The sequence below is a fragment of the Cygnus atratus genome, chromosome 7 (genome assembly GCF_013377495.2).
Source record: "Cygnus atratus isolate AKBS03 ecotype Queensland, Australia chromosome 7, CAtr_DNAZoo_HiC_assembly, whole genome shotgun sequence".
In the NCBI taxonomy this organism is placed as follows: Eukaryota; Metazoa; Chordata; class Aves; order Anseriformes; family Anatidae; genus Cygnus; species Cygnus atratus.
In genome coordinates, this window is record NC_066368.1 from 33154985 (window position 1) to 33181221 (window position 26237).

General features: G+C 41.3%; 1 protein-coding gene across 5 annotated transcripts in view; it reads left to right on the plus strand.

The window, feature by feature from the left end:
* The window catches only part of RASGEF1A (RasGEF domain family member 1A), a 159678-nt gene that overhangs the window by 121381 nt on the left and 12060 nt on the right, over positions 1-26237 (plus strand). For 4 of the 5 annotated variants that reach the window (XM_050712056.1, XM_035542817.1, XM_035542826.2 and 1 more), the window contains 3 exons: positions 13493-13672; positions 20072-20200; positions 25281-25418. In XM_050712056.1, the coding sequence (XP_050568013.1) occupies positions 13493-13672; positions 20072-20200; positions 25281-25418 (447 nt within the window). Of the gene's footprint in view, positions 1-12033; positions 12241-13492; positions 13673-20071; positions 20201-25280; positions 25419-26237 lie in introns of those variants that run through there. The other variant, XM_035542834.2, reaches the window with a different exon arrangement.

Sequence of the window (26237 nt, forward strand, 5' to 3'; positions counted from 1 at the left end):
TAGAAGGACAGAATCTTAAGTCACATATTCAAACAATTTGGGCATAATTGCCTCAATGGATTTTAAGATATTTAAGGCATAAAAGAGCCTAAATTAAAAATAATATGAAATGTCATTATAATGACTATACCAGCAGTGCAAGTACTTCCAGTACTTCCTTTGTGACGCAAAGTGTAAAGTATTCAATTTTAAAGGCCCAATTGATGCTTTTACAAGGTATAATGTTATTAGTGTTTGACTTAGTATTCAAATCTTTCAAAAGCAATATAGCTACAGAAAATGCTTTGAACTCACTCACTTGTAGCCAAATCTGTTGAAGCCCAAAGTCTTCAGCTATTTCAGTATTTGGACCAATCCATAACGGGAACTTCTGGGAATGGTTATTGTCCTCCCCAGAGACAAACTGTACATTATTTTAACCTACTGTGACATTCCAAACCACATCTCAGACCAGAGTTCGCAAACCCAACTGAGGATACAATTTTATTTGCATTTATAAAACCAGCATGGATTTACCTCATCGGCTCCCCAGCTAGCACACAACAGTGCACTAAGTTAGAGTCTTCTCAGACACAGCTCTCAAAGAAAAGCTGAACTGTTAACTGCTGGAGCTCTGTGGCCCTACAGATGCTTGTGTATATAGGATTGAGCTCAAAGTCTGATAGAACCCAAGATGACACATAATTTACACGAATTAAAACAGTGTCACAGAAAAACTAAAGCTACCACTTTCAAAAGCATACTTGAGAACAGTTGAGCATAATTAAACATCCCTCCCTTTCCATTTTAACCACTTCAGTGCTCCAAAAATCAATTGCAAAAGATCTCATTTGACTCAAAATGAGAAACCAAAGTACTACATAGGAATAAGTAAACCTAGCTAATTAATAACTATTTTCTAAAAACAAGTAGGTGACTTTTAAGCAATTACTGCCCAAAAGGTATGGTAAAAACCATTCTTGGTAAAGGAAGGAAGAAGAAAAAAAAAAAAAAAAACATTTTCTATTATTTATTTATCAACAATAAGAAAAAAAATGAAAGGTGCAGAGAAGAGCTGTGGTACATTTATAAAGCAAGGGATTAAATTTTCAGTTATATCTGCTAATGCTACTGGTGTCTATAGATGTGTGAATTCAGTTTAAACAGCATTTTGCTAGCTTTTATCAGCTGCCAAGGAGGATATATCAGCCCCTTGCAGTCTGCAATCACTTTGTTGATTACTTTCTAAACTGAGCAGAGATCTTGGTGGGAAACTGAATGGGAAGTTCAAGATAAATCTAAGCACTATCTGTGTGTGTTGACTTGGGGTTCAGTGCTGTGATGTCTGGAGTGCTATGATCTCAGTTTGGTGGAGGTCCTAGGTGTGTAGAATATTAAGTCACATTGGCAGACAGTATTATCTAGGGAGTAACAAAATATGAGCAAAATCTGTTTTTTTTTTTTAATTTTATTTTTCTAGGCACATTAATGAGACGGTTTGTGTCCACATTTAAAACAAAATACATACAGAATCTGATTTTAAGAGTTGAGCATGTCATCACTAAGAGAAATGGTTTATAAGGAAAAATTGTAATGAAAAAAGATGAGGCCATTTACCTCAGTGATGAAAATAGTGACTTATGATTGTAGAAAATAATGATATGGGTTATTACTAATTATACAGTAGAGCACTTGAGCGCTTAATATGATAATCCCCCCAAACCAGTTCTCAACATTTCATACATTGCAAATGTTAGGAGGCAGATGCTAGTGAGAGGCTGCTCGTAACTGCCACTACCTTGCAGGACAACGGTGCGCTGTAACATTTGTGAGGTTGTATGAAGCATATAAATGAGTCAGGTTTTAACAATTGTACTTATAAAATATTTAGAAAACATCAAACAGGAATTAGGCACACAATGTTCTTGAGCCTCTGCAAGTTTCCTTCATTTGATGTGATCAAAATCAAACCAAGCACAACACAAAGCAGTTCAAGCAGCCATCCTTATCCCAGGTCTAAGCCCTGCTCTCCCCAAAGTTTCAGATGCTCGTTTATCTCCCATGCCTGCAGGAGAACCCATGCATCTGATTACTTTCTCAGCTTCTTGGGCAACAAGTGCTATTTCAAGCCATAAACTTTCTGCCCATCAAAGGCTAATTGGGCAAAGCAGGACCTCACACTCTGCTTCCTACCAAGCAAATCACTCAGCAAATCCCGCAGCTTGAAAAGCAAATATCTTCCAATTCTCGCTGCGCTCCTCACCAGTCCACCTGAATTTGGGCTGAGCTTAGAGAGGCAAGGAGGAAACAGGTGCATGCAGCAGAAAAACAAATAACAGATACGTGGAGGTGTTGATGATTCCTGCTAACAGTCTCGCAGCACCAAAGGGAAAGGAGTGATTAGATAACTCTCATGACCTACCTTGACTTGGGGCTTTACCTAAAACCTGCTTAAATTAGTTCTGTTGCCTACAAGGAGTTTTGGACCAAGACCCAGATATGCAGCATTGGACACGATAACCTAGGTCACCACTCCAATGAGATCATTGTGATTTTTTAAAAGTCATTTATTTTTGAAAGAACCGGGAATGTCCCAACATCACTAGCAAAAAAAGCACCTCCTCATGCTTTAAAACACACGCATACATACACTGCAAGAACAATGCTGTTTGCCGACTTCGCGCTCTTTGATGTGTGAACGTATGAGACAATTGGAGACATTCCAATTATCTCCAGTTCAAAGTTATGCCAAAATTAGAAGCAGTTATGAATAATGTATTAGGTTTTAGTGGAAACAGCTATGCTGAGTAGAACAAAGATGAAAGTTTAGCTTACCTGTGAATATGTGAAATAGGTGAATATGTGAAATAGGTAAGCAGCACTGCTGCCTTAGACAGAGCTGTTTGGAATTGCACATCCTCAGAAGTTCAATTAACAAAACATATGTCAAAACAGAGTTTTGTGACAGGTTATAAATTGCTTTCAAATGCACTTCTGATGTTTTCAGAGTAGAACTGGAAGCCTAACTTTCCAGTGAAACCTCCTCTAACTTCTTTATGTGGCTTTTCAGAAGAAATAACCAAGTCAGACCTATTATCATTTGCCGCTGCAGGCTAGAAGTTGTTTCCTGGTCAGAAGGTGTATCCTGAGAGGTTCCTTAGCCAGTACTGCAATACACTGAGACAGATCCTCAAAGGGTGCTAAGCAGTCTCTTTCCATTACTTTCAGCAAACTTAGTGATTTCCTAAAAATCTAGTATTTTAAGTAAGGAATAAACTACTTCCAGGTAGAAAAGCTTCTAGATAGATAAGCTGTTCTCGCTTGGATGTCTACATTATGTACCAGATAGATGTCCAGTAGGTATTCCAACATCGCCTTCTATTATAGCAATTCTACTTTGTGGACTTTGTGAAAAAGATTGAACCTCAGAAGATGATCACGAGAGTGCAGGCTGTAGAATGAGAAGATAAATATAGGTACTTCTTTGGTTTTGCATTCTAAGAAACCTGGTTTTCTACTCATTACCCCACATCCTCATGTTCTTTTTGAGTAATTGGAAGGAAGCCTTTCTGGTAAGGCAATGGTTACCACTTGAGCATGGTCAGCAATAAGGACCACACATCTTTGACAAGGGTATCTGACAACAGGCAAGAGATTATTTTTCTTTGTTTTACGTATAAAGTTATCTGTACCGTTATTTACAGATGCCCTTGCTGACATCCTGTGTTGCTTTCCTTCACTGACTTCAGTTTAAGTTTGCTAGTGTTTTGCAAACCATAAAAATGAAGTCATTGTATAAAACAATTCCACATTCACTAGGTTTTATTAGCAGTAAACAAGCTTTAGCAACAATAAAAATTGTATCAGTCAACACACTCACTGGGGATTACAAAACAACAAAGAACATATTTCAACAAACAAATTTGTAGTACATCTTACAAAAGTTAGTTAATGTACCAGCTAGTATGAAATATTTTCCACAAATAGCATGTAATGCTAGGGCAATTCTAGGCTTTCATTTACTTTGGAAAATAACTACCAATACAAACCATTAGTGTACAGAGTGTTTTTCCTCTTTTGTCTTAAAATTTCAATTCCATTTCCCAGAACCAAACTGTTCTACTTGAGCAAACCCTCCTTTACATCACCAGGAGTAGATGGTAGATGATGTCAAATGCCTACCCCTCTAACAGGAGCATGCAGCAATTCCTCCTGCATCACCCAATTTTTATGCCGATGAAACACAGCAGATCCAATAAGCAGCACGGAAGTAAGCACAATGCCATTTATCTCCTTTCTGGGCTTGTCTTGCACAAAGTAGAATACAACAAGGAATTGTACAGCCTACATATCTCAGTGATGTGAAACAGACTGGTGTGTAATCACAGGAATAATTTGCCTACAATGTTCTATATTATGCTCATAACCATTCTTAGAAAAACATAAAAGGGAATATAGCGTCTCCAGTTAAGTGGAGTTCGTGTCTATAAAAAACTTAGGTTGAACACAAAGTGTTTCTGCATCTCACTGATTAAGATTTAGGCTAGATTTCATTCATGAATTTGAAAAGATCACTATTCAAGTAACTTAATGCATTTGCAACACTTCATGTGAACCAAGTTGCATTTTTCACTTCAGGATTAGGCTGCCTGATACCCTTTCAGTTAAATCTATAGCACAACTAACTCCCAGCGGGATGGCTTGTCAGTTTAGAATTTCTAGCTCATCTTTGCCGTGCACATATCCTGTGGGAGAAGCTAGTGAGAACAGAGCAAACTAGGAAATGCTTATAAGGAATTATTCTCCTACACAAGGAAAAATAATCTGATTTTCAGTGTTATAAATCACTACTGCAACACAGTTAAGTCATTATTTTTAAATAGCTACATTTGAACGCAAGGCATCTGGACATCAGTTTCCTGCATATAGATCTGACAGAAATGTAAGAGTACTGTCTGATCAAAATTCCCTTACCACTATGAAAATTAAGGCTGTCCAGGAAATCTGCAATAGCACAGAAAAGCATACAAAGCTTTTACTTTTATGCCACCAGCTCAAGTCTCACTCAGACAGTAAGCAACCATGTACCAGTTCAGAAGACAAACCAGCACAAGGGAAGGAATGGAAAAAAATCCCTTCCATTCTTGCTATCCAAAGTAATTTAAAACTTACTTTTGGCTATGTTTATTATTATTATTATTATCATGCAATGTGCATGATTGTATGAGCATGAGTTTTACATAACATTTCATATTTTGCATGTATAGTGATGTCAATTTGTTTTGAAAGGTTACAGAGAGAGAACTAAATAACAGAGATGATAACTATATTTTCCCAAACTAGTGGAGGCCACTCTTCCAAACACCACTTCATGATTCTTCATGAAATTTATTTGCATTGCAGCCATTTCTTAAAGATGGCTACCCATTTCACAAGCCCAGCCTATCTCTCTCTATAGCTTGTCTCCCCAGACACATCCACGATCTGGACCCATTTCTGGCTTGTCTAGCTCTGGAGAAAAAAGGTAGTCAGGAAAGCTGCATCAATCACGGGAGTGTGCTGTGAACTGTACAGAGATTACAGATGCAAACTCAAGTTCCTGACTCTGATATGACTGTTTATTTCAGGGAGATTTGTCATCCCCACCGAAATGACAGTATTTAAAAAAGCAAATGTCCAGATAAGTTTAAAAAAATCCCCAAACCTGAGCTAGGAGACAGCTAGGAGTAAAACAGGCTCTGCTCATGCCATGTACAGGCTTTACACACCAAGAATTTTGTCTGATGAGGAACACCAGTGAGCACAAGAAAGAACAAGCTTCCTCCGGGGAAACGACATCAGCTTTATGTTTCCCACATGTTCATGCCTGGGGAATCCCCTCTGAAGTCGCTAGCTAAGTGACATCTGTTTCTCACCACTGGAGCGAGGCAAACAGCAGCAGTAAGGTTCAGTCTCGGGCACACCAGAGAACATACAGGGATCCTGAATTTACTCGATTTGTTTTATACTATCCAATCCTCCTTATTCTGGTGAGGGGGGAAATAAGAGGGAAGAATATAAATTATAACATTCAAATAAAAAAAAAAAAATGAAGTTCCCCAAAAGGTCTTTAGTGTTGGTGCAATGAATTTGAAAAGGCAAAGGAAAGGGAAACAAGTTTGATAAATTATTATCCTACTGACAGTGAAATAACTAAGTGTTCCACCTCACCAAAAAAGACAACCTATGAATATGGAGACTACTGTAACTAGGTAGCCTGTGTAATAGCTAACTTTTGGATGACTGCCAGTCCCGAATGGTAAAGCCAAAAAGTTCAAGGCGCACATTGTTTATTTGTTGTCAGTTATGTGATTTGTGACCTGGTCAATACAGAGCACAGGGAAAATGTGAGTTCCGGGGAGAGAATAAATCTCTTTTATTTGTAGTTCACATACATTTATTCTCTTATGCAGACATTGTCATAAAGGGTTGGGCACAGCAGCTCAGTCATATTAATTCTTGGACCAATTCATGTCAAGCTCCTTTAGCAAAACAGAAGACTAAGTAATTGTTCAGTTAATTTCACTCATGAAAGAAAAATATATAGTTTGTTTCTGTTTTACTTTCAACATTTATGCATAGATAGTAAGGGGGTGTTCACCAGCAGTTCAGTCCTCAGTTTTATCCAGTGCAAAAACTGACCACAAAGGGCCATCATGTTTCAGGGTTCCATGTTTGAAGTTTATTTTGGGATAGTCTGAGGCTGCATCCCATGATAAATAAAAAGGCTAAACTCACTTGTAGAAGAGACAATATTGTATATTCTGTACTACTCAGCATCAACTCAATATACATTTGTTTATTCACTATGCTTGTGATAAAATAGGACACGTCCTTCCCATGTGCCTCAAACTATACTGAAACATACTGTAGCCAGTCCATCTACACACACATTTCTCAGCAGGCTTGGGGACTCATCCATCTGTTTGTCAGCTCCCGTTGTTCATCAAAATGTTTTTTTAAAAATAAATCCATTTTTGAATGCTTAGTATTTTGGTGACAAGTTTCTAAAATCAATCCATATTTATTTTCTCAGTGTTTCTCCTTACCTTTTACTTAAGATATTAATACGCATATCTTGAGGTTCCTAGTTTGGTTCTATCCCAAATAAAGTCATCAGAATTAAACCAACAGCTGTTAACTGCCTGTACACTGAGTAGAGTTTAGGCCACTCTAAAACTTCCCTAATAATTGTTGCTGAACGTCTTATTGGTATCAGCAAAAAGAATCCAAGCAATAGATGTGCACAGGAACTGAATTACTAGCGGTAATTCAGGTAAGAGATACATTACGTGTCCAACAGAAATTTGCTTGCAGCAGTACCGATATACAAACAAATTACTGCAAGTGAGCTCATCCACCCAGCATTCGCACCATCAGCTGTAAAATCAGATTTGTAAAACCAAAGAGACTGAAAACAGGAAAAAAAAATAAAAAATGATCATCTCACTGACCTTAATAAATCTTCCAAAATACCTGTGGGAATGCTAACAATGTTGCTGTTATAGGTTCTGCTAAAGCAAACAGAGGGCTGACTTCTCAGATTGGCAGTTTTGATTTGCTAATTGTGATACCCCAAAGCCTATAGCACTAAAAATAAACTTCTTTTTTGTTGAGATGGTTTAAAAAAATAGCAACCCACGTGCATTTACAAAAATACCATATCAAGAAGATTGACATCAGCACACATGCAGATTTTTTCTTCCCCTGGGCACCAAATTGCTGATGTATGTACATGCTCCTTTCTTGGCATAATTGATTTTCGCTTTCTGCACAGTGGCACATTCTTGGAATAGCTGGTGTCGCAGCAAGCATGAATATGCAAGTGAAGGACAAAATAGCTAGGATTAGACCAAAACTCCTTCATTTTGAACCCAAGCTTGAACCCATTTAAAATAGAATATTGGCTGCCTTTAAAAATTCAGCTTAAAAAGACCCTAAAAAAATAATAAAAAGAATGCATACTACATTGACATGCTTCTGTTCTTTCACATTATAGTCAAAATCACACTGAAGCACTCACAAACATTAAAAACAGCCTTTATATGTTTTTTATGTCTTTTCTTTGTAAACAAGACACAAGCAAAACCGAGCAGATTCCAACATCTCCACAAAACATACAACAAGAATAAGAAGGGAACAAATCTACACCTGTAGTAGAAGCAGCTGTTCAGCTACACCCCAATTGCCTAAATTGGCATTTATGCATGACATGTTGTCGCAGTTCCTTTAAGCAGAGCAGGCTAAGCCAACTATCTTTTTCCGAGATCTTTTTCTGTCACTCACTCTCTGACTAGCTCTCTACGCATTTAAATGACCTGAGATCATCAGACTTGTAAGATGTTCCTGTTGCTACATCAGTGATTCAAGGAAGTATATCACCCCTTTTTAATCTGCTTTGTATGCGCGTGTGTTTGTTTTTTAAACAAACTTGATTCATCCGTACCACCAAGAACATAAGGACACCCATGATACGTTACAGCGATGTTTCCCAACTTGATGTACCCTAAATCTGAATTAGCAGGCAAGTTAATTCCTAAAAGGAACAGAATTCTAAGACCAGAACACGTATGAAAACTGGGAAACAAACTTACTATTAGCGAACTTCTTTAGGCGACTGTGCCAAAACAGCCATTAGCATCTCAGTCAGTACTGAGCAGCCACACCCCAGTATCATAGTCAACGTGTGTCACGTTATGTTAAGAGTCTGCTATGTTGGCACCAGCACAAACAGCTGGAAATAAGCACCATGCTCTCTCTGAATCCTGGGGAAGAGCATTTCTTTCAGTCCAACTGCAAGATCCAGGCCTGAGCATCAGCAAAAGATTAGTTTCACAGTGCTCAACAGTTATTCTCAGTGGTGTGTCACAGGGCTGACCTCATGGCAATAAAAACATTGTTCCCCAGATAGGTAAGTGAATTTTCACAACTAGCTTTCCATTTCCAGTAGCATTGAAAACATACAACAATGAAACATATCTTAAGTTGTTCTTATATTTTCAGCTTGGTTTGCTCTGAAAATTGCTGGATATTTCAGGGGTAGAGCTGGTCAAGACCTCTTCAACACAACATTTTTAAAATGGAAAATGCCATTTTCAAACTACAAAATTAATTGGCTCTGACAAAACTATTGTGTGGAAATATTCATCATGTCCCAGGTCAGAGAGAGAGAGAGAAGCGTGGTTAATAGTAACCACAGACAGATAGAGCTACAGCTTTCAATCCCACTTCAAGTCCCAAGCTTAAAAAGCCTTGCTGAGTTCAGAACCATGATTTGAAGCTCTTGTCTCCCACTCCCATCTGCTGCCAAGTTATTAATGTGCCATCAAATTATTCTGCAGCATGAATCTCTGAAATTCAGCAATGTTTGAATTCATCTAAAAGCTGCCTGAGAATAGGTTTCAAATCTTAAAATTTGTATGCGACAAGGAATCCTGGAACATCTGTGCAGCCCAACAAATAAGTCTAAAAACCTATTGTTCCCTAAAGACGTTTGCCTGAGGCTTTGAAGCTGCACCTCCATTCTACTCCTGAAATTGTAAGTTCTTACACTCCATACTAGCTTGTTTCCATGCAAAAGCCCCACCCGAGGCCGCTGTCATTACTGCTTGTAGAATTTGATGACATTTCCTGGACAAATTCCGTATTTTAGATCCAGATAAAATTGATTGGTCTATAACCAAGGCCACTGATCAAAAAAAAATATGTATAATAATGTGCATTTTTAATTCACCATTTTTTTTCCATGCTCTAAATGTTGATATTAGGCTATATTCACAAAAGCCTTCTGAAATGTAAAAACCAAGAATATACTGTTATAACTATGCTTGTAATGGGCATATCAAAATGGTTTCCAAAATCATGCAGCTCTGTAGGGGTAACACACTGCTGGAGAGGGACATAACATGCTCCTCTCTATACCCTGGCCACTCTCAACATCACGTAGATCCCCGAGTAACAGTTCACCCTCGGAGTAAGAAACAAGGCTATGCAGTAACTCAGGCTTGCTTCAAAAGATGAAGACGAAGGCTTTGTCCCATTTTGTTATTTAATCAGCACTGTGAAGAATGCCATGCTCAGTTAAGTCCCCTTTCCATGTCTTCTCCTCTGTTTTTGTGCCTCTTTACTTCCTTCACTGCAGATGCTGGGCCTTTAAATCAGGTTGGCATACTCGGTTACGTGAAGCCAAACAATAACAACTAGATCCCTATGCAAGGTGACCAACAAGCGTAGCTTGATAACGAAAGCTACAAAGACAGCATTTCTGGGAGAGTCCCTTTATACTTGAAGTTATAGTCTCAGATCAGCATTAATGATATTTGTAATTGCTTGCTTCTCTTAAGTACAGTTACATTTTAAACATACACAAAGGCACATTTGAGTCAGTAGTTTCCAAAACGCTGGTTTATAAGACCACTGAAGGAAAAATATAGATATTTTTTTTCCTTCCCTTACTCTTGTTTTATAATCTTAGCTCTCAAAACAGTTTCTCCTTCACTTTCACCCATTCTTCTTTGCTAATATTCCTTAATTTTCCCAAGTTATCAACTAACAGACCCCAAGAGAAGATGTGACTATATAAGGAAATTCAAACAGTAAAACAAGGACGTACTGTCCAAATATAAAAACGGACAAAGTAATGCAACAGTGTGAAAACACATCCTTATCGACATCTCACAGATGAACACCGAGGCTCAGTGGGATCAGACAATTCAGACAGCAAGTGTGCGGCACTGGCAGGAACAGAACCCAAATGGTGCAAATGCCAGTCCAGTTCATTGATCATTAGGCAGCAGAAGGTGTTATACTGTGTTTGCTGATGTTAGCTGGTATTAGACAGGCTGAAGCAGCCGTGGAGACTGAGACAGGCAGGCATTGCTCTGCTGACTCACGCTGCAGCAAGAGAATCCCCGACCGGCCCGGCTGAACCAGCACAGCGTCGCCTCAAGTTGTTTTTGCAGCGAGCTACAGAACAAGTACAGACTGCGCTGGTTCCCGTCGATCTAGGGTCCGCCCACCAGTAACATGAGGCAGTGCCTAATGAAAACATCTTCAAAATGCAAGCAATTTGTTCAGGAACAGAACTTACATAACTCCAACAAAACAAACAAGCAAGCAAACAAAATAATTATTAAAAAAAAAAAAAGGAAAAAAATTAAACCTTAGGGAGTTTCTGTACCTACAGGATTCCAACGTTCAGAATACAGATAGCTAAAGGTCACCATCCAGGCTTTACAGAAAAAGAAATGGAAATGAAATGATAAAGTGATTCATCTGTTGCATGCTACATGAGCTGAATTTAGGTCCTCAGCTTCTCTGTGTTGTAAATGTTACCTCCCAAGACTACGTGATACAGTGCTCCAAAAAAGAGCATCGTGCATGCTAGAAAAGGAGCAGTACACCTCCCTCAATTTGTTTTCTGACACGTGCCAATACATATCTACATACACATGCATGCATGCAAGCACACGCACGCATACCTACATTTATAAACATGAAATACGCAGATGTATGTCCTTTATACAGACGTACAAAAAAAATCTAAACTGTATCTGACTGCAGAAAGGAGTAATAATACGGAGACCAGAAAGAAGCAGGGGTTGCGTTTATGACTGCTTGAATTTGTGACGAGAGCCCGATTAGCTCCGCGTGTTCCCCTCACACGGGTGTGTAACGCTGCGAGCCGCAGCAGACACTGAGCAGGGCAGGAAGGCAGAGCAGCACGGACGCAGGATGACACCGGGTATTTATGTGCGTGCGTGCTTATCTTCAGACCTGCTGGCGCTCTCAGCTGTAGGCACCCGACGGGTTACCAGAGCGCCCCACAGCCCTCCACACGCAGCACCGCCTCACGCCCCCGAGTGCAGGGCCCGCACGCGCGCCCCGCTGCGCGCTCCCGCGGGCACGCGCACCGGCGGCCCCGCCCCCTGCCGCGGCGGTCGCCATGGGAACGGGGAAGCCGGGCCGAGGGGAAGCGCGGGGACAGCGCCCGGGGCTCCGGGCCCCGAGCCCCTCAGGCGGGCAGGCACCGGGCGGGCAGGCAGCAGGCGCGCGCGGCCCCGGCCGCCCCCGCGCCGTTGGCCCGGCTCCGTTTGAACGGGCCCCGGCTCGCGCCCAGCCAACGGGCGCCGCGCTGGGCGCTGACGTCACGGGCGGCGGGCGAGGGGCCGGCGGCGCGGCTCGGCTCGGCGCGGCGCGGCTCAGCGGCTCGGGAAGATGAGGGTGAGCGGCGGGACCCGCGGGGGGACCCGGGGCGGGCGGGCGGCGGGGCGCGGGGAACTTTCCCCAAGGCTCCGCAACTTCCCCGGCCGGGCTGCGGGAGGGCGCGGGGCTGGGCGCAGCGTGCGCGTCCCTCAGGAGAACCCGCACGAAGAGAACAGCGGCTCGAAGCGCTCCCTGAACCCCAGTCCTTGCGTCACGGGGAGTTGCGGGTTCCTAAAGGGGTTCCCGACGTGCTGCCCCGACAAGTGCGGCGGGAAGCAGCGGGCGGTTCGAGGTCCTGCCCTGCCCCGTCCCCTGCATGCACACCGGCGCCCCCCGATCGTGCGCCGCCGCCTTTGTTGGGGCCGGTCCGGCAGCGCCGCTTCACCTGCTGCGGCTCGGCACCGGGACACCGCCGGTACCGCTGGTCGGGGGCGCTTCCTGCCTCTGCATACGGCAGCAGCGTTCTGTGTCTAAGTTGTAGCCAGTTTCAAACAAATAAACAGAAAAACCCCGGAGTGTACACTCACGGTGGCGGCTGCAGGGGACCGATAGGGCTTGTGGCCAAGGGGAGGGAGGTGGAAACCCCAAACCTTCGTGTGGTTTGTGTGTTAACGACAGCAGGTTTGTTTCCTAAGCAGAAAGCTCCAAGAGACTGCTACCAGAGCTGCATATTTCAGCGTATATGACAGCACGCCCTTACACCCAGCCCGTGGTGTCACATACCAAAAACAGGCAGTTTTGTTCAAATGGTGTGAGCCCCCCAGTCCCAGTGACACCGACAAGCAGGAGATGCCCTTCTGCAGAGATCCTGAATCTCATCCAGCTACAGGAGTAGCGAAGGATTTATCATCACAAGTTCATCAGTATTGTGCCCAAAGATCTGACTTCAGAAAAGTAAAAAGAGGGGTATCAGGCCAGAGTTTCTGTTGTTTGGTCAGTAAGGCAGAATTCAGAAAGCATTTTACATATCATCCCTGTTCAGTTTTAAGCATAAGGAGCAGGGGCAAAACTGGAGAGAAGGAAGAAATTATGTGCAGTGAAAAGATCTCGTATAGCTTCTGCAGCTACAGCCTTAGTGACATAGTTTCACGTGCATTTCAAAGCCAAAAGCCAACTCCAAGACATGCAGCTGGACTCAGAGCTTAGCTCAAATGCCCAGGCTGCAAGCAGTCAGATATGTAATTGTGTGTAATGTATGCCTCTGTGATACCCGTGCATAAGACAAAAACAGAGCTTAACCCTTTTTCTTTTTCTCTCCCCACTTCTGCAGGAAACTATGCCCCAGACGCCAATATTTTCCAGTATGCTTGGTTCCAGTTGTAGTGGGCAAGTGCAGCCAGACATGGGAGAGAGGTGCATGGACCCTGTTTATCAGGACGGGAACATTGTTTCTGGATCGCTGGAGGCCTTGATAGAGCGCCTGGTGCCCACCATGGACTATTATCCAGACGTAAGTAGGCACTGAAGAGGGTTTTTTTTCTTCTCATGGTTTCCTGGCATTAGGATCCAGATTGATGCATCCTCAAGAAATTCTACCTCCCCCTGATTTGAGATTAAGATGTAGGCTAAAGATGCATTGATTTCCTTTGCAATATTCACTCCGTAAATATGTTGCTCAGTGGGGGATACTCTCCTTTGTTAATAAGGATGCCTGTTAGAAAGGTAAAGCCATGTTGAACCCAAATGGGTGCCTTAAGAACCAATTAAAAGCAGCATTAGCCATAATTTTCAGTCCTTCTAAGCTGCTTTACCTCTAACACAGCCAAGATTAACTTTTAACCAGCTCCTACCTAGAGAAGTAGACCAGCTCTTTCAGCTCAAATCAGCTCTGGCATTTTTTTTACTGCTTAATTTTCTATGCATCTCCTAGTTAGACCATCAGAAAAAAAAATAGATTGTGATTATAACACCGTCTTTCTCAACACGTTTAATGGGCGAGTGCTGTGATTATGTTTCTGAGCCTGAAAATGATTTTGCAACTGATTAAATGTCCTCACTGCAGTCCCCTGAAGTAAATGTTACTGATAACTGTAGGGCATGCGGTAAGATTCTGAACTTAGGATATCATTAAGAGATCACTTTATCACTTAAATTGACCCTTTGTACCCATTAATGAAAGATGTTATTTAAATCGGTTGCCAAAGATCTGAGAGGTTATATAGGTTATATTCCAAGTATGAAAAAGCAGCAGCTGTGGCAGAAGCAACCCCACTCTTTTTAAGACTGATAGGGCAACAAGAAACTGCATTCAGTACTGACTGGTATGTTGAACTTCCACTGTGTTAGTTGCCCATGCTAGAATCTATACTTTGCAGTATGTCTCTCAGTCTGATCCGTTTAGAACTTTTTACTCTGGTTTCACATGGGTCACGATAAAATCCCCTCAAGCTCACACATACACACCACACATCTTTACAGTTACCACGCACAAAAAAGGCACCCTCCATATGGGTTTAGTGGGTATAAGCAGCAGAATTTCCAGCAATGATCAGTGAGAGATTAAAACAAAAAAAGCAAAATGAGGATGTTTTAATTTTCCAATTCAATTCTAAATCTCTCATTTCAATATGCACTACCTTCAGTGGATGCTAAGTACCAAGTCCTTTATAAGACACAGAGGAATCACCATAGTTAGGCATTAAACCCCTGTTGCACCCCAGACAAACGCATAGTGTAGAGCAGATGCAGAAGTTCGAGCTTGAAGAGAACCTTGAAACATGGCATACCAATGAAATAGTTCCAGGCTGCAATTGCTAAGCTTTCCAAGGACTCTGCTCCTTGGATTTTGTTTAATACCAGAATGTAGTTATTTGCTGCTTGGATTTCTGGAATATAGCTAAGTTTTTTAAGTAGCTGCTAATGCACATCCCTTGTTGTAATATAGGATCTATTTATAACACAGCCACTCTGAAAATGGTTCCATAAAGCGAGCACTACTTAAGGGGTCTGTGACTTATTTTGGAATGCTGCTGGTTTCCATGGTGCTATCCCATACCCTGTGCAAGGGAGCATCGCAAACCACGCAGGCACAGACCCCACCCTGGGAGGCTGTAGTTTAAATAGACAGCAGCGAGCTGACAGCTGGGAGAGATACAGCAGAAGCAATCAAGAGAGCTCCTGGGAAAGGGAGATGAAAAACAGTATTAAGACAAGTACATCTCCTCTACAGCAGCACACATTCTTTTAGTTAAATCAGATCACCCAATTTAGCTAAAAGGATTCATTTTAAGACAAGTAGATAAATAAGCTTTGAATGACATGAAGAGGGAGCTGTATTGAGTCGGTGCAAGTTTTGCATTTCATTTCAGTTTCATGTTTATGCTTAATTTCATGCCCACTTCTATTTTTAGGGAAGTTGCCACAAAAGGTTAGTGTGATGGCCACTTAATGCCGATGTCCTGTCAGAAGAAGGGCCAACACTGTTTGTTCAAGAGAAAGGTATAAGCACCTCCCAATTGCCTGTCTCTGGCCACACAGGCAGAGAAAGGGGGCAAGGCATCACCCATTAATTCTCACCAAGAGAAGCTATAGGTTACGTTTGCAGAGATTACCTTTAGTTTCAGAGTGACACATCTACAAGTTGCTGTACTCATCCAAATTTTTGGATCAGTACATCTAAGCGCCATGCTTAGAAAGCATTCCTGTCTCTGTCGACCTTAAGCTAAAGATTGCAGTAACCTTCCAGCTGGAAAAAAAGGGAGTGGGGAAGAAAGCAAACACAGTATCTTTCTGTGCTGGTTACAGAGGCAAAATAAAAATGTATTTGCCATGTTGGCAGAACAAGAGACAGACACGGGAGGACAGGAAAGATAAGGGCCTACATTTGTGTATGCTCTTTTGAGGTTTGTTTGTGTACAGGGACTTGTTCAGCACACAGGAAAACGTATACTCGTGAGACAGAGGAGTTCGGGAGGTTAGGAATGGAATGTACCAGTCTGCAACCCTTGTGCCCAAGCAAGAAAGTGTTTCAAGAAAATGTTTCACAAACAAGAAGTTCCAGAATGAGCAGTGAGTGCACGAAGAAAGTATTTTTTTTCTCCTCCTCAAGACAACATCAGTACATTCTTGGGTCAGAGAGTAACAATTCCTTCTTTAGTCTTGTGTGCTTGCCTTTTTTTTTTTTTTTAAATATAATTCAGCTCATCTCTTAGCAACAACTTTAGGCACTAGAGGAATCTGGCTTCGTTTTCTCTTGTAAAGCACAAGACCCTTTTGTGTCAGCTAAGTTGTTCCAAGTACAGAAAGATTTTCATATTTTTTTTGCCTCTCTTCCCAAATACCTGTCACTTCTGTAGGATGAGGAGCTTAACTTTCAATCTCATAGCTTACAGAAGCATTTTTAATCATTTTTTGTCAAACCAGCTAGCTAAGTTTCCTTCTCCAAACCATCTTCTTCATGTGTTGGGGACTGCCTATGAGAGAGTGGGGGTCTTTACGCTGTTGTAACATCTAGCCTATATGGGTGTAGGTGTACAGGTGTAATAAATCACAGAAATCCTCAATCTGGAGAAAACATCTGACATCAGTGTGAAATATTTCCTATCCAGAAAAGCTATGTTCCTAACCACCGAGACCTACCGCTAAGCTGATGTGTACAGCTTAGTTCAGCCTTGATTTTCTCTATTGGACAGGAAGTGGTTATTAGCAGAGGCAGGGAGACAGGGCTCAGCACTGCTGTCAGACACAGAATTTTTAACTTGTTTCTTACTTGCATTTACTCCCTTGTCTATGCCAGCATAAGCAAAAAGTATCAAATCTATGCCAGCAGTATCAAAAAAGAAACCTAAGTAGTAAGACCGGACACTCATATATTGTAAACCAGCCTCAGTTAAGTGACTTAAGAAGTGGCATAAATACAGCAGATGGGTTCCAGAAGAATAATAATTTGTTTCTACAATTTAGCAGTTCAGTGTTGTCCGGAAAAGCATCGCATGGGTCCAGTACAGATACTGCTGATTACAGAGAGACACTAGCAAGCCTGAAATGGAAAGCACGCACTTCTACGGCCACGTATCTTCCTGTATCTTGCCACTTCAGCACTTTTTTGAACCTCATACAAAACAGTACCAAAGAGACCAAACACAAGTACAGGTCATCTGGGTCACTCTTTTCTTACAGTATAACAACAGGGAAACGATACTCTGAGTGGGGCTTTCTTAGAGTCGCTCTGGACAAACATTGTCCCACATCACACAGACTTCCACCAACAAGACCTACACTAGAATTAGTACGAGAAGCAAAATTATATCTTTCCTTAAAAGAATGTGTTCCAGCTTATCAGAGCGAAGGTCACCAACAGGGCAGCACAGCTTGCATTTTGGTTCTTTGCCACTTATGTGTACAGGCAACTTTCTCGTGGGCTTCCAGACTTCCAAAAAACAAGAATGTGGGGAAGGGATGAAAAAGTATCAGAGTTCTTTTTTTTTTTTTTTTTTTATTCCCCAGCTCTCTTAAATGCAAAATAGGGTAAAAGCAATAGCTGCTTCGCATTTCCAGAATTAAAATCTTCACACTACCCTGTGACAGCTGACACACCCAGCAGCTAAATTCCTTTCCCAGATGGGCCAGACTCAGTTTTAAGCTCAGAGACAGTGCTGATAGAAACAAAGACAGAAATTGGCTACAAAAAATAAGAGAGGACAACCAGGCATAGGTTACCCTCCCCCCCCCCGCAAAACCAAGAGCATTCTGTCTCATGTTTTAATTCTTAAAAGGAAGTGTGTATCAGTTTAAGGATCATTCTCATGTATATAAGCATACAACAAGTGATATGTTGTCCCCATAACATAACCAAGTCCCCTTTTGTAACCAAGTCAGCTCTTCAGCCCGTAACACATTGCATGCACTACTCAACATTTTATATATAAAGTTTCTCCAAAGCTAGCACAGTGTCATCAACTGTTTCCAGATGCAGGTGTAAGAGCTACATTAAATTTCTTGTTAAAATTCATAAACTTTTTTTTTTTTGTCATGTAACTCTAATTCTGAAAATTCTGAAGAGACATAAGCAATGTTGGGCAGAAGCCCAGTTTAAGTTATCACTATGTCCATTTTTGGGATGTTTGCAGCCATGCCACCATGAAGGGAAACTGTGCTGTGTCCTGCCACTGTCCAGGCCACCCACTTGAAGTCATTATGAATTATGAAGTCATTATGAAGATCATTAGGTGGCCCCAGCTGTCTGTCTCTGGTAGACAGTGGAAGTGCTTCTCAAGAACCCAACCCAAAGTGCCCATCCAGTTAACCTAACCCTTCTCCTCCTCTCTTCCTCTATTCATAAGCTGTAGAGGAGGCAAAACCTACAGATGAATTCGTTTTAATTGCACAGATTTAATACTATTCCTAATTTAATACATGATCCCTGGTGCTTATAAGGCCTTCAAATCATAATTTATATTTTAAATGCCTCTGCAGTGTCACACTTCACTCTGTTCCTTCATTAGCTTCCTCTGCAAGCTTGGGAAAGAGTTGGATTTTGGATTTTCCATGGATACATACTTAATCTATTATATACTTCGCACACTCTCAACACTCCCAACTCTCAGCACACTGACCTCTAGTTAACTTCATTTATATTTTAAAAACACTCCTTTTTCCCTGTCTGATATTTGGAAGTATTTTAATACTAAACTTACATTCTAGGGCACGCTGGATACTAGAGAAGTGGAAACATTTTTCATTAATAGCACATATTACTGTAATTAGAGAGCTAAACTCCATAATCTTTTTGGATTCGAAGATACCTTTGTTGTTTAGCTACAAGTGTTTTAGAGACTACAAGCGGCAAAATTCAGTAGCAAACAGTAAAGATGCCATATTTTAGACAACTGGTTTTAAGTTTTTAGATGTCTCAATTTACTTGCCCAATCCATGGTGACACGTGCACATCGACTATTTGTATGCACAGCCGGCTGTGGCCTGCCAAATCACATTTCTAAAAATATGGTGCAAAGTAACAGTACACACTGCAAACATAGCATAGGGTAATTGAAATCCATAGCAAAGGAGATCCCCTGCAATTTCCTAACTACAATTTTTGTCAAAAAGCCTCAAGGAAAAACGGAAGTCCTTATGAGATGCTAACAACGTTACTCTGGAGATTACATCCAAATACAGAAGCCAAGTTTCACACACCAAAGCAGGACCAGGGCACAAAGGCATTCTCACATCAGTGTAATTGCCCAGAGTATGATTTGGAATACGATGCATTACAGTTTTTACAAGGCAAATGGAGAGGCTCTTTCTAATGAGAAGTAATAATTGTTGACACATACTGGTAGAATTCATGCGAAAGGAGTCTGAAACAGGCCCACATAGGTAAAGTAAGCCTAAAACTGAATTACTGTCATATGTCCTCAATCTACGCTAAAGCTTGTGTCAGTGACTGTGGGAAAAAGGAAAGAAAAAAGATACATGAAGAAATTACAGCTGTGGTTTGGAATACACATGAAGCAGTTTTCTGCAGCTCAATGAAAAACAGTCGTTCCTGCAGAAACAAAGCAGCAAAAATAATAGCGTTCAAGTGGCATAACATCCTAGACCGGACATATTTCATTTGTCTTTTGGTGAGTGATGACTAGTTAGGCATATTAAGTTGGCCATTTTAAAGAGAAATAATTTGGCAATCTGGAAACACCACCACAGTAGCCTTAAAGCCTACAACATTTCCTCTTAACAGCGCTAGAAAAGACCACAACCTCTCTGGAGGAAGGAAGAATTACATAAAGTTTAAGAGAAGTAAAGCTACATTTATATTTTATAGAATAGTTTTTGTTATTAGTCTCCAGGGAAGACAGATGATTTTTGCCAAAGTTATTCAACTTGCTTTCTTTCCTCTCTGCTCCCACAGAGGACTTACATCTTCACTTTCCTGCTGAGCTCCCGAGTCTTCATTCACCCCCATGAGCTCCTGGCTAAAGTGGGGCAGATCTGCATCAAACAGAAGCAGCAGCTGGAAACGGGGGCTGAGGCAGAAAAGGTAAATGAACATTTATGTCCCGCACTTGGCTGTGCTGCTGTCATTTATTTCCCACTCTCCTTTTCATTAAAAAGCTAAATAGATGGATAAAGATTAAATTGAAATTACAATCAGCATGTATTACTGAATGTACTTTTATTTGGGTTGTCTTCCTTGAAGCACTGTTGCTTCTTTGCTGACTACAGCTGTAGGTTACGTAGTACCTTATCAGGCCGGTACAGTGGCCAGAAACACAACTTTGCTTGTGAGCTCCAGGTCAGTGCCGCGTGCTGGAGCAATGCTTATCTGCTGTGAAACCTGGCCAGCAACTCGCTTTGCACTTTTGGGCTTTCGCCAGGCTAGGTCTGTCTGCAATCTGAGTCCTGTCATCATGCTATCAGCTGCGAGCTCTGCTAGAGGTACACTAGGAACCTGTTATTGCTGGGGTGTTATATATAGCTTGGTGTAACAGTAAATCAGGAAATTTCCTCTCATGAAAATAAAGGGATGCGTTACTTGAAATGGTAGCCTATGCTTGCACATATGAATATGCAGTTTTACTACAACTAATTAGACATAACGGGGACAGATTATGATATGCACTGAAATCCATTTAAGTCTCACCATTATGGAAAACATGTATTGAAGGACTTGACTGAAAACAAAGTACCAGAATAGTCCCAGCTGGGATGCAAATATAAGCAGCAGAAACAAGGATGAAGTCAGCAAATACTTAAAGATCTCAACTCTTCAAATCCTGGGCATATTTTAGACCCATTCTTCTATAATGAGAAATTAGAGGCTCACATTCCTAATTCTCAGCACTTTGATAATCCCATTTCCTTTTCTCCTTGTTGCATCAGGAGTCCAAATGGGAGCACAAAAGGTAACCCTGTGCTTTGGCAACACAGGCTTTTTGACAGCAATACTGGCTTAAGGGCTTCTCTCCCCCTTTCTATTCCTGGTCTTCAGTCTCATATTATGTCACAACACTCCTCCACAGGGAAAGCTAACCACTTGGTGCAGGGTGACTTGCATCCAGGTCAGTCCCCTGCTCCACTCCCCAAACAGCTGTGTAACTAGCTGTGCTAGTGCTGGGGAATTGGAGGTTCTCAGGGAAGGCAGATGTAAGAACTACTGCATCCACATTTGTACAGAGGTGATAACAGTTCCCATCACCACCCCGAACTAGTTCATGACTTAGCAACCCCACGCTGCTCCTTTGTAAATTGTAGTGTTTAGTTAGACAGAGCTGAGGAACCATCAGAGGTAGGAACTTGTAAGAGATGCTGGGACTGAAACATGTCTGAAACATGGGGTAAAGCTGTCTACAGATATGTGATGAGTGACTGCTGTCAGTAATGTCAAAATATGTACGTGAAATGCTTGGATTTAAAAATAATGGAATATAAGATGAAACTCTTCTGTGAATAATAGTATACTTAGACGAGTGTTTTTTAAAACCAAAACAGTAGCTGGAGACTGAATCACTTGACTGTTAAAGATACGGCGCTAGTGGTAAAGTAGTACAATTCTGGCTTTTCAGCAGATGCATTTAAAAAATCATCATGACTTCCACACTGAAATGAATTAGCATTACATCCTAACAACAGGATGTGAAGTAGAGCTGCTCATATTCCAAACACCCACACTCTTACACCTTCTGCTGACAATTTGGAAATGGGCCTACAGGAAAACCAGCAGCAGGGTGACAATAAAACATGAGTGTTTGGGAGGCTGCTTTAATTTACATGCTTTTCTAGTTCCTACTACGCCCTTGATCCCTTCCATCCCCCTTCATATGAACTGTAATTTTTTCCAGCCCACTGAACACAACATTCTTGGTAAACACTACATAAAAATTCTGACATCCCTCTTGAATGACTACTTTGCAGACCTATACTACAAGCACCTGTATCTTTTACACAAAAACTTGGCCACTAGCGTATGCAAACATTTGTTTTTCTATCTGGCAACAAGTAAAAGCTCATTTTACAGGCAGCATGGAAATTGTCAACTTAAGGCGCTCTACCTACTCACACTCATAACCCGTCATCAGCTGTCCTTACCTTCTAATAGGGGACTTCATAGCAGGAAATAGCTGGCAAAAGTAGTTAAAGCAGCCCTGATCATGTCTGATAAAAGATTTGCATAAACAAACTCTAAGACAAGAAGCTGGCTGACTTGTTGCCTGGGTACTGTGTGAGCTGAAAAAGTGGCAAGGAGAGACGGGTGTTTAGGTTAGGCACCACAATACTGATCGTTCCTTTGTTTTTGACATTTCTGGCAGACAGAGGAATCCTGTAGAAAACAAGCCGAGAGAAAAGTAGATTAAGAAGACATATGGGATGTCTTAGAGCCCACTGAGAGTCTTTTTGGCCAATCATAAAAAGAAAGGGTTTCACGGTTTAAAATGCCAGTTATACTATAGATGCAAGTAGTTGAGCTTGACCATAAAGGATAAAATTTAACCTTCCAGAAGCACATTGGAAATTGGAGACCCAAAGAAGATGGCCACAGAAAAAAAGCACTTGTGTATAATGTAAAAGTTAGCTCCTATTAAGCTTGTCTTACCTGTCTCAGAATACATAAGTCCCTTCAAAAATACTAATCTCCCTCAGTTTCTGTCAGCAGTAAGATCTCCTTTTTAAACCAAAAAATGGGAACAGTACTTGTAACCAGGTCAATGTCATTAAGCCTCCCTTTCCTGCAGCCACTTTACGGCAGCTGCCCTCCTTTCTAACTGGGAGCTGGTTCTCAGGCCTGCCTGTCTTTTGCCTCATGTAAAACAGGGCTGACCCAAGTACTTAACAGAAGTATTTTTCTTCTCGAATACTTATGGGAGAGGTGTTCCCACTGACTCCAGAGAATTCAGGCCTTGCAAGGAGAGGCTGACATCTGGAGCAGGACTACAGAAAGAGCAGGTTGGTAGGTTTATTGCAAGCATGACAAAAAAGAGAACGCGTGTTGCTGCTGCCCACGTATCTGTGCAATTTCTATCTAGGTTATCGCAAACCACGTGCGGCCAGCCTGTCACGCTGCTCTGGGTTTCATTAGAGCACACATGAAACCGGAATCTCATGTTTTGCTGTACTGATGGTTTTTAGTGTTGCGCTCAAAGCATGCCTCCTTTTCATGAGCATTAAAGCATCAGATAAAACAACAGGTTTTTTACACCTGTAATCCCAAAGACAAAAATAGTTTGACGTTGTCTTGCAAAAGATGCCCAGCTTTCTACCAGAAAGAAAGCAAACACTAGTGACTCCCGAGTACAGATACATGTGATGGGAAGTCAGAGTTCACATGGAGCTGCTCACCACAGCCTAAGGATTTTGGAGCCTTCCTTCCCCCGTCCCTCCATGCTAAGTTTCAAAAGTTTTAAAAAAAAGGTCAGGATAACTAATACCAAAACCAGTTCTATAGCGGCTTTCGGTGACCAAAAGGGGAGTAGGCATGTACCTGTTAACTCTGATGGAATGGAAGCACGCTGCCTCGCTAATTAGTTCCCTCATCACCTGCAGGTTCTTCTTTTAATAATGGAAGGCTCCATGCGTTTCCTAGCAAAGAAGCCTAAATTGTCTTTTCCTCAAGGCAGATGACAGTGGGAGCTCCGAAGACAGACAACTGTAATCTGGAGCTGTGTTGCCCTCTGTTTAGAAAGACCTTGAAGCTGGGCTCCACAGGAGCGTCACCAGCAGAAACTGAACTGTCAGAGCCTTCCTTTCCCTATCTGTGTGCTTTGCAGGAATGCCAACTGCTGGCAAAGAGAATGTTTTCTTGTTGCCATCACTACCTAACTGTTCTGTGCATCCCGCACTAGCAGGATCAATTAAATACTGTCAATAAAAAGAGCTAGGAAAAGCATGCTAGTGGAGTGCAGTTTGCAACTCTGGAAAAAAGGCAAGAAAATTCCCTTCAGATTCCCTAATTATTTATTAATATTCTGACTGCATACCTGTGAAGTGTACAGAGTACAAAAAATAGTTCAGTTTGGTTGACTTTAGGTTTTGATTAAGTGATCCTGGGAGATAACTATGATCAGAGGATGTTTTGGGGCAGAAATTCCTATCAATTCTTGTAAAGCATCATCTGTCTTAAACTTCCTATAGCAATATTCCCATACTAAAATCACCTTCTGTAGCCCCCAAGCTTCTGATCGAGAGTGCAGTAAGGAAATTACATTGCAGATGAGAAGAATGAACAGCTGTTTAATGGGACTTCTTTAGCTTACACAAGTAGGAAAGTAAACAGATGAAAACTTCCTCATTTTCCCCTCAGTGCATCACAGGTTGGGTAGAAAATAAACATAACTCAAACTAAGTTTTGATTCTGGCTTGTTAAAAGTCTTCCTAGTACACCCACCCAGTTTTGCATGAGTGCTCCTTCAGATTTACTGATGCTGCTCTCTATTGCTATGATACTGGTGTAATTGACATCCAATTCAGGTCTAACCGATGAAAAGCCTTTGAAGATTCGTGAGTAACAGAAGAACTTTGAAAATAAAAAAAAGTGTTGGCCCTTACTCAAAAAGCTATCAACCACAGAACAGGGAGGAAGAGCTATTTTCTCCGTCCATTTTGATTTAGATGTCACGGAGAGAACACACACATCTTTCCTGTCATTCATTCATTTTAATACACAGCTCAATCTGTAGGGCCTGATAAATTCTATAGAACAGAAGCGTCTTTGTGAACATTTCTCATGAAAGATACCTGGTACAGTGCTGCATTTGGTATGCATTTGAATTGTAACAGTAAAGGTACTGCTGCTTCAGATGGCATAAATCAGCTTAAGTCCCACGGACTTCAATCAAATAAGACGCTTAAACTATCCTGTCATCTTCCTGGCTTTATAAAGCTAACCTTGAAAATATCTTCAAAGAGTTTGGTAAGAAACATTGCCAAGCTATCCTGAAAGGAGGGTAAGTCATCTTATTTAGGAATCTGGCTCACAGTTAAATATGCTCTTTTTTTCTCCCCTTGACCTACCACAGATGCAAAGTGTATTCAAGGGCATCTAGTTTTATGCAAACCGTCATCAAGTATTTACTCTGCTGTCAGAGAGGTCTATGGTCAGTAATTAACACACTGCTTCTTTCTAGGCAAAGCTGAAATCCTTCGCTGCCAAAATCATTCAGCTCCTGAAGGAATGGACTGAAACTTTCCCCTATGATTTCCAAGATGAAAAATCCATGAAAGAGTTGAAGGAGATCGCTCACAGGATCACACAATGCGATGAGGTAGGGGAGAGGGGAAGTAATATTTGTGTCAACCTCTACGTAGTTTATCGTATTAAATTAGAAACTGTTGCTCCTACATGCAGTATTTTCTAAACGGACTACAGCAGCAGTTGCTAAGCTGTCAGCATAGCTGCAGGACACAGGCTGAGGGATGAACTTAATGGTCTATTAGCAGAAACTATGTATAATCACCGAGTATAAGATGAAGAGACAGAAAATTCACAGTGATGAAAAATAGATGTATTGCAGAAGCAGAAAGAACAGTGACTATAATGGCACAATATAGTTAACTCTCATGATGACTTATGTCCCATCCTTCGTGCTTTGCTACTACTCAAAGACTATCAAGTATGTTGCATCAGTGTACTCTAGCTCAAGATGAAGATGCTTATGAGTGAATGGGGTTTTTTTGCTACATTTAAGGTGCCCCTGCAGTATTTCCACAAAGGAAGTTTGAGATCTGCTAGCTGGTCAGTCACCAGTTTTAGCCTTGAGTTTTCAGTCTGTGAAGAAAACTAGCTCTCACAAGAAATGTTTCTGAAGTGATCAGATAAAGCAAATTAGAAGATAACTACAGAAGTTACTCTTTTTTTGTTTGTTTGTTTAAAGAGAACACTGACAAAACCTACACTTCTTCCTTATTGAACAAGTCACTCTAACTACCAACAGACAGAAGGCAGGCTATAATTGAGAACTGCAGGGGAATTAACTGTGGGGTGTTTGTGTGAACATGAAGGGTTACTTATATACAAGGAGAAGCTTCTCCTTGTTTTGAAAGCCAAAACTTCAAGATTCTTTAGAGAACAACTAGCAGGAAAC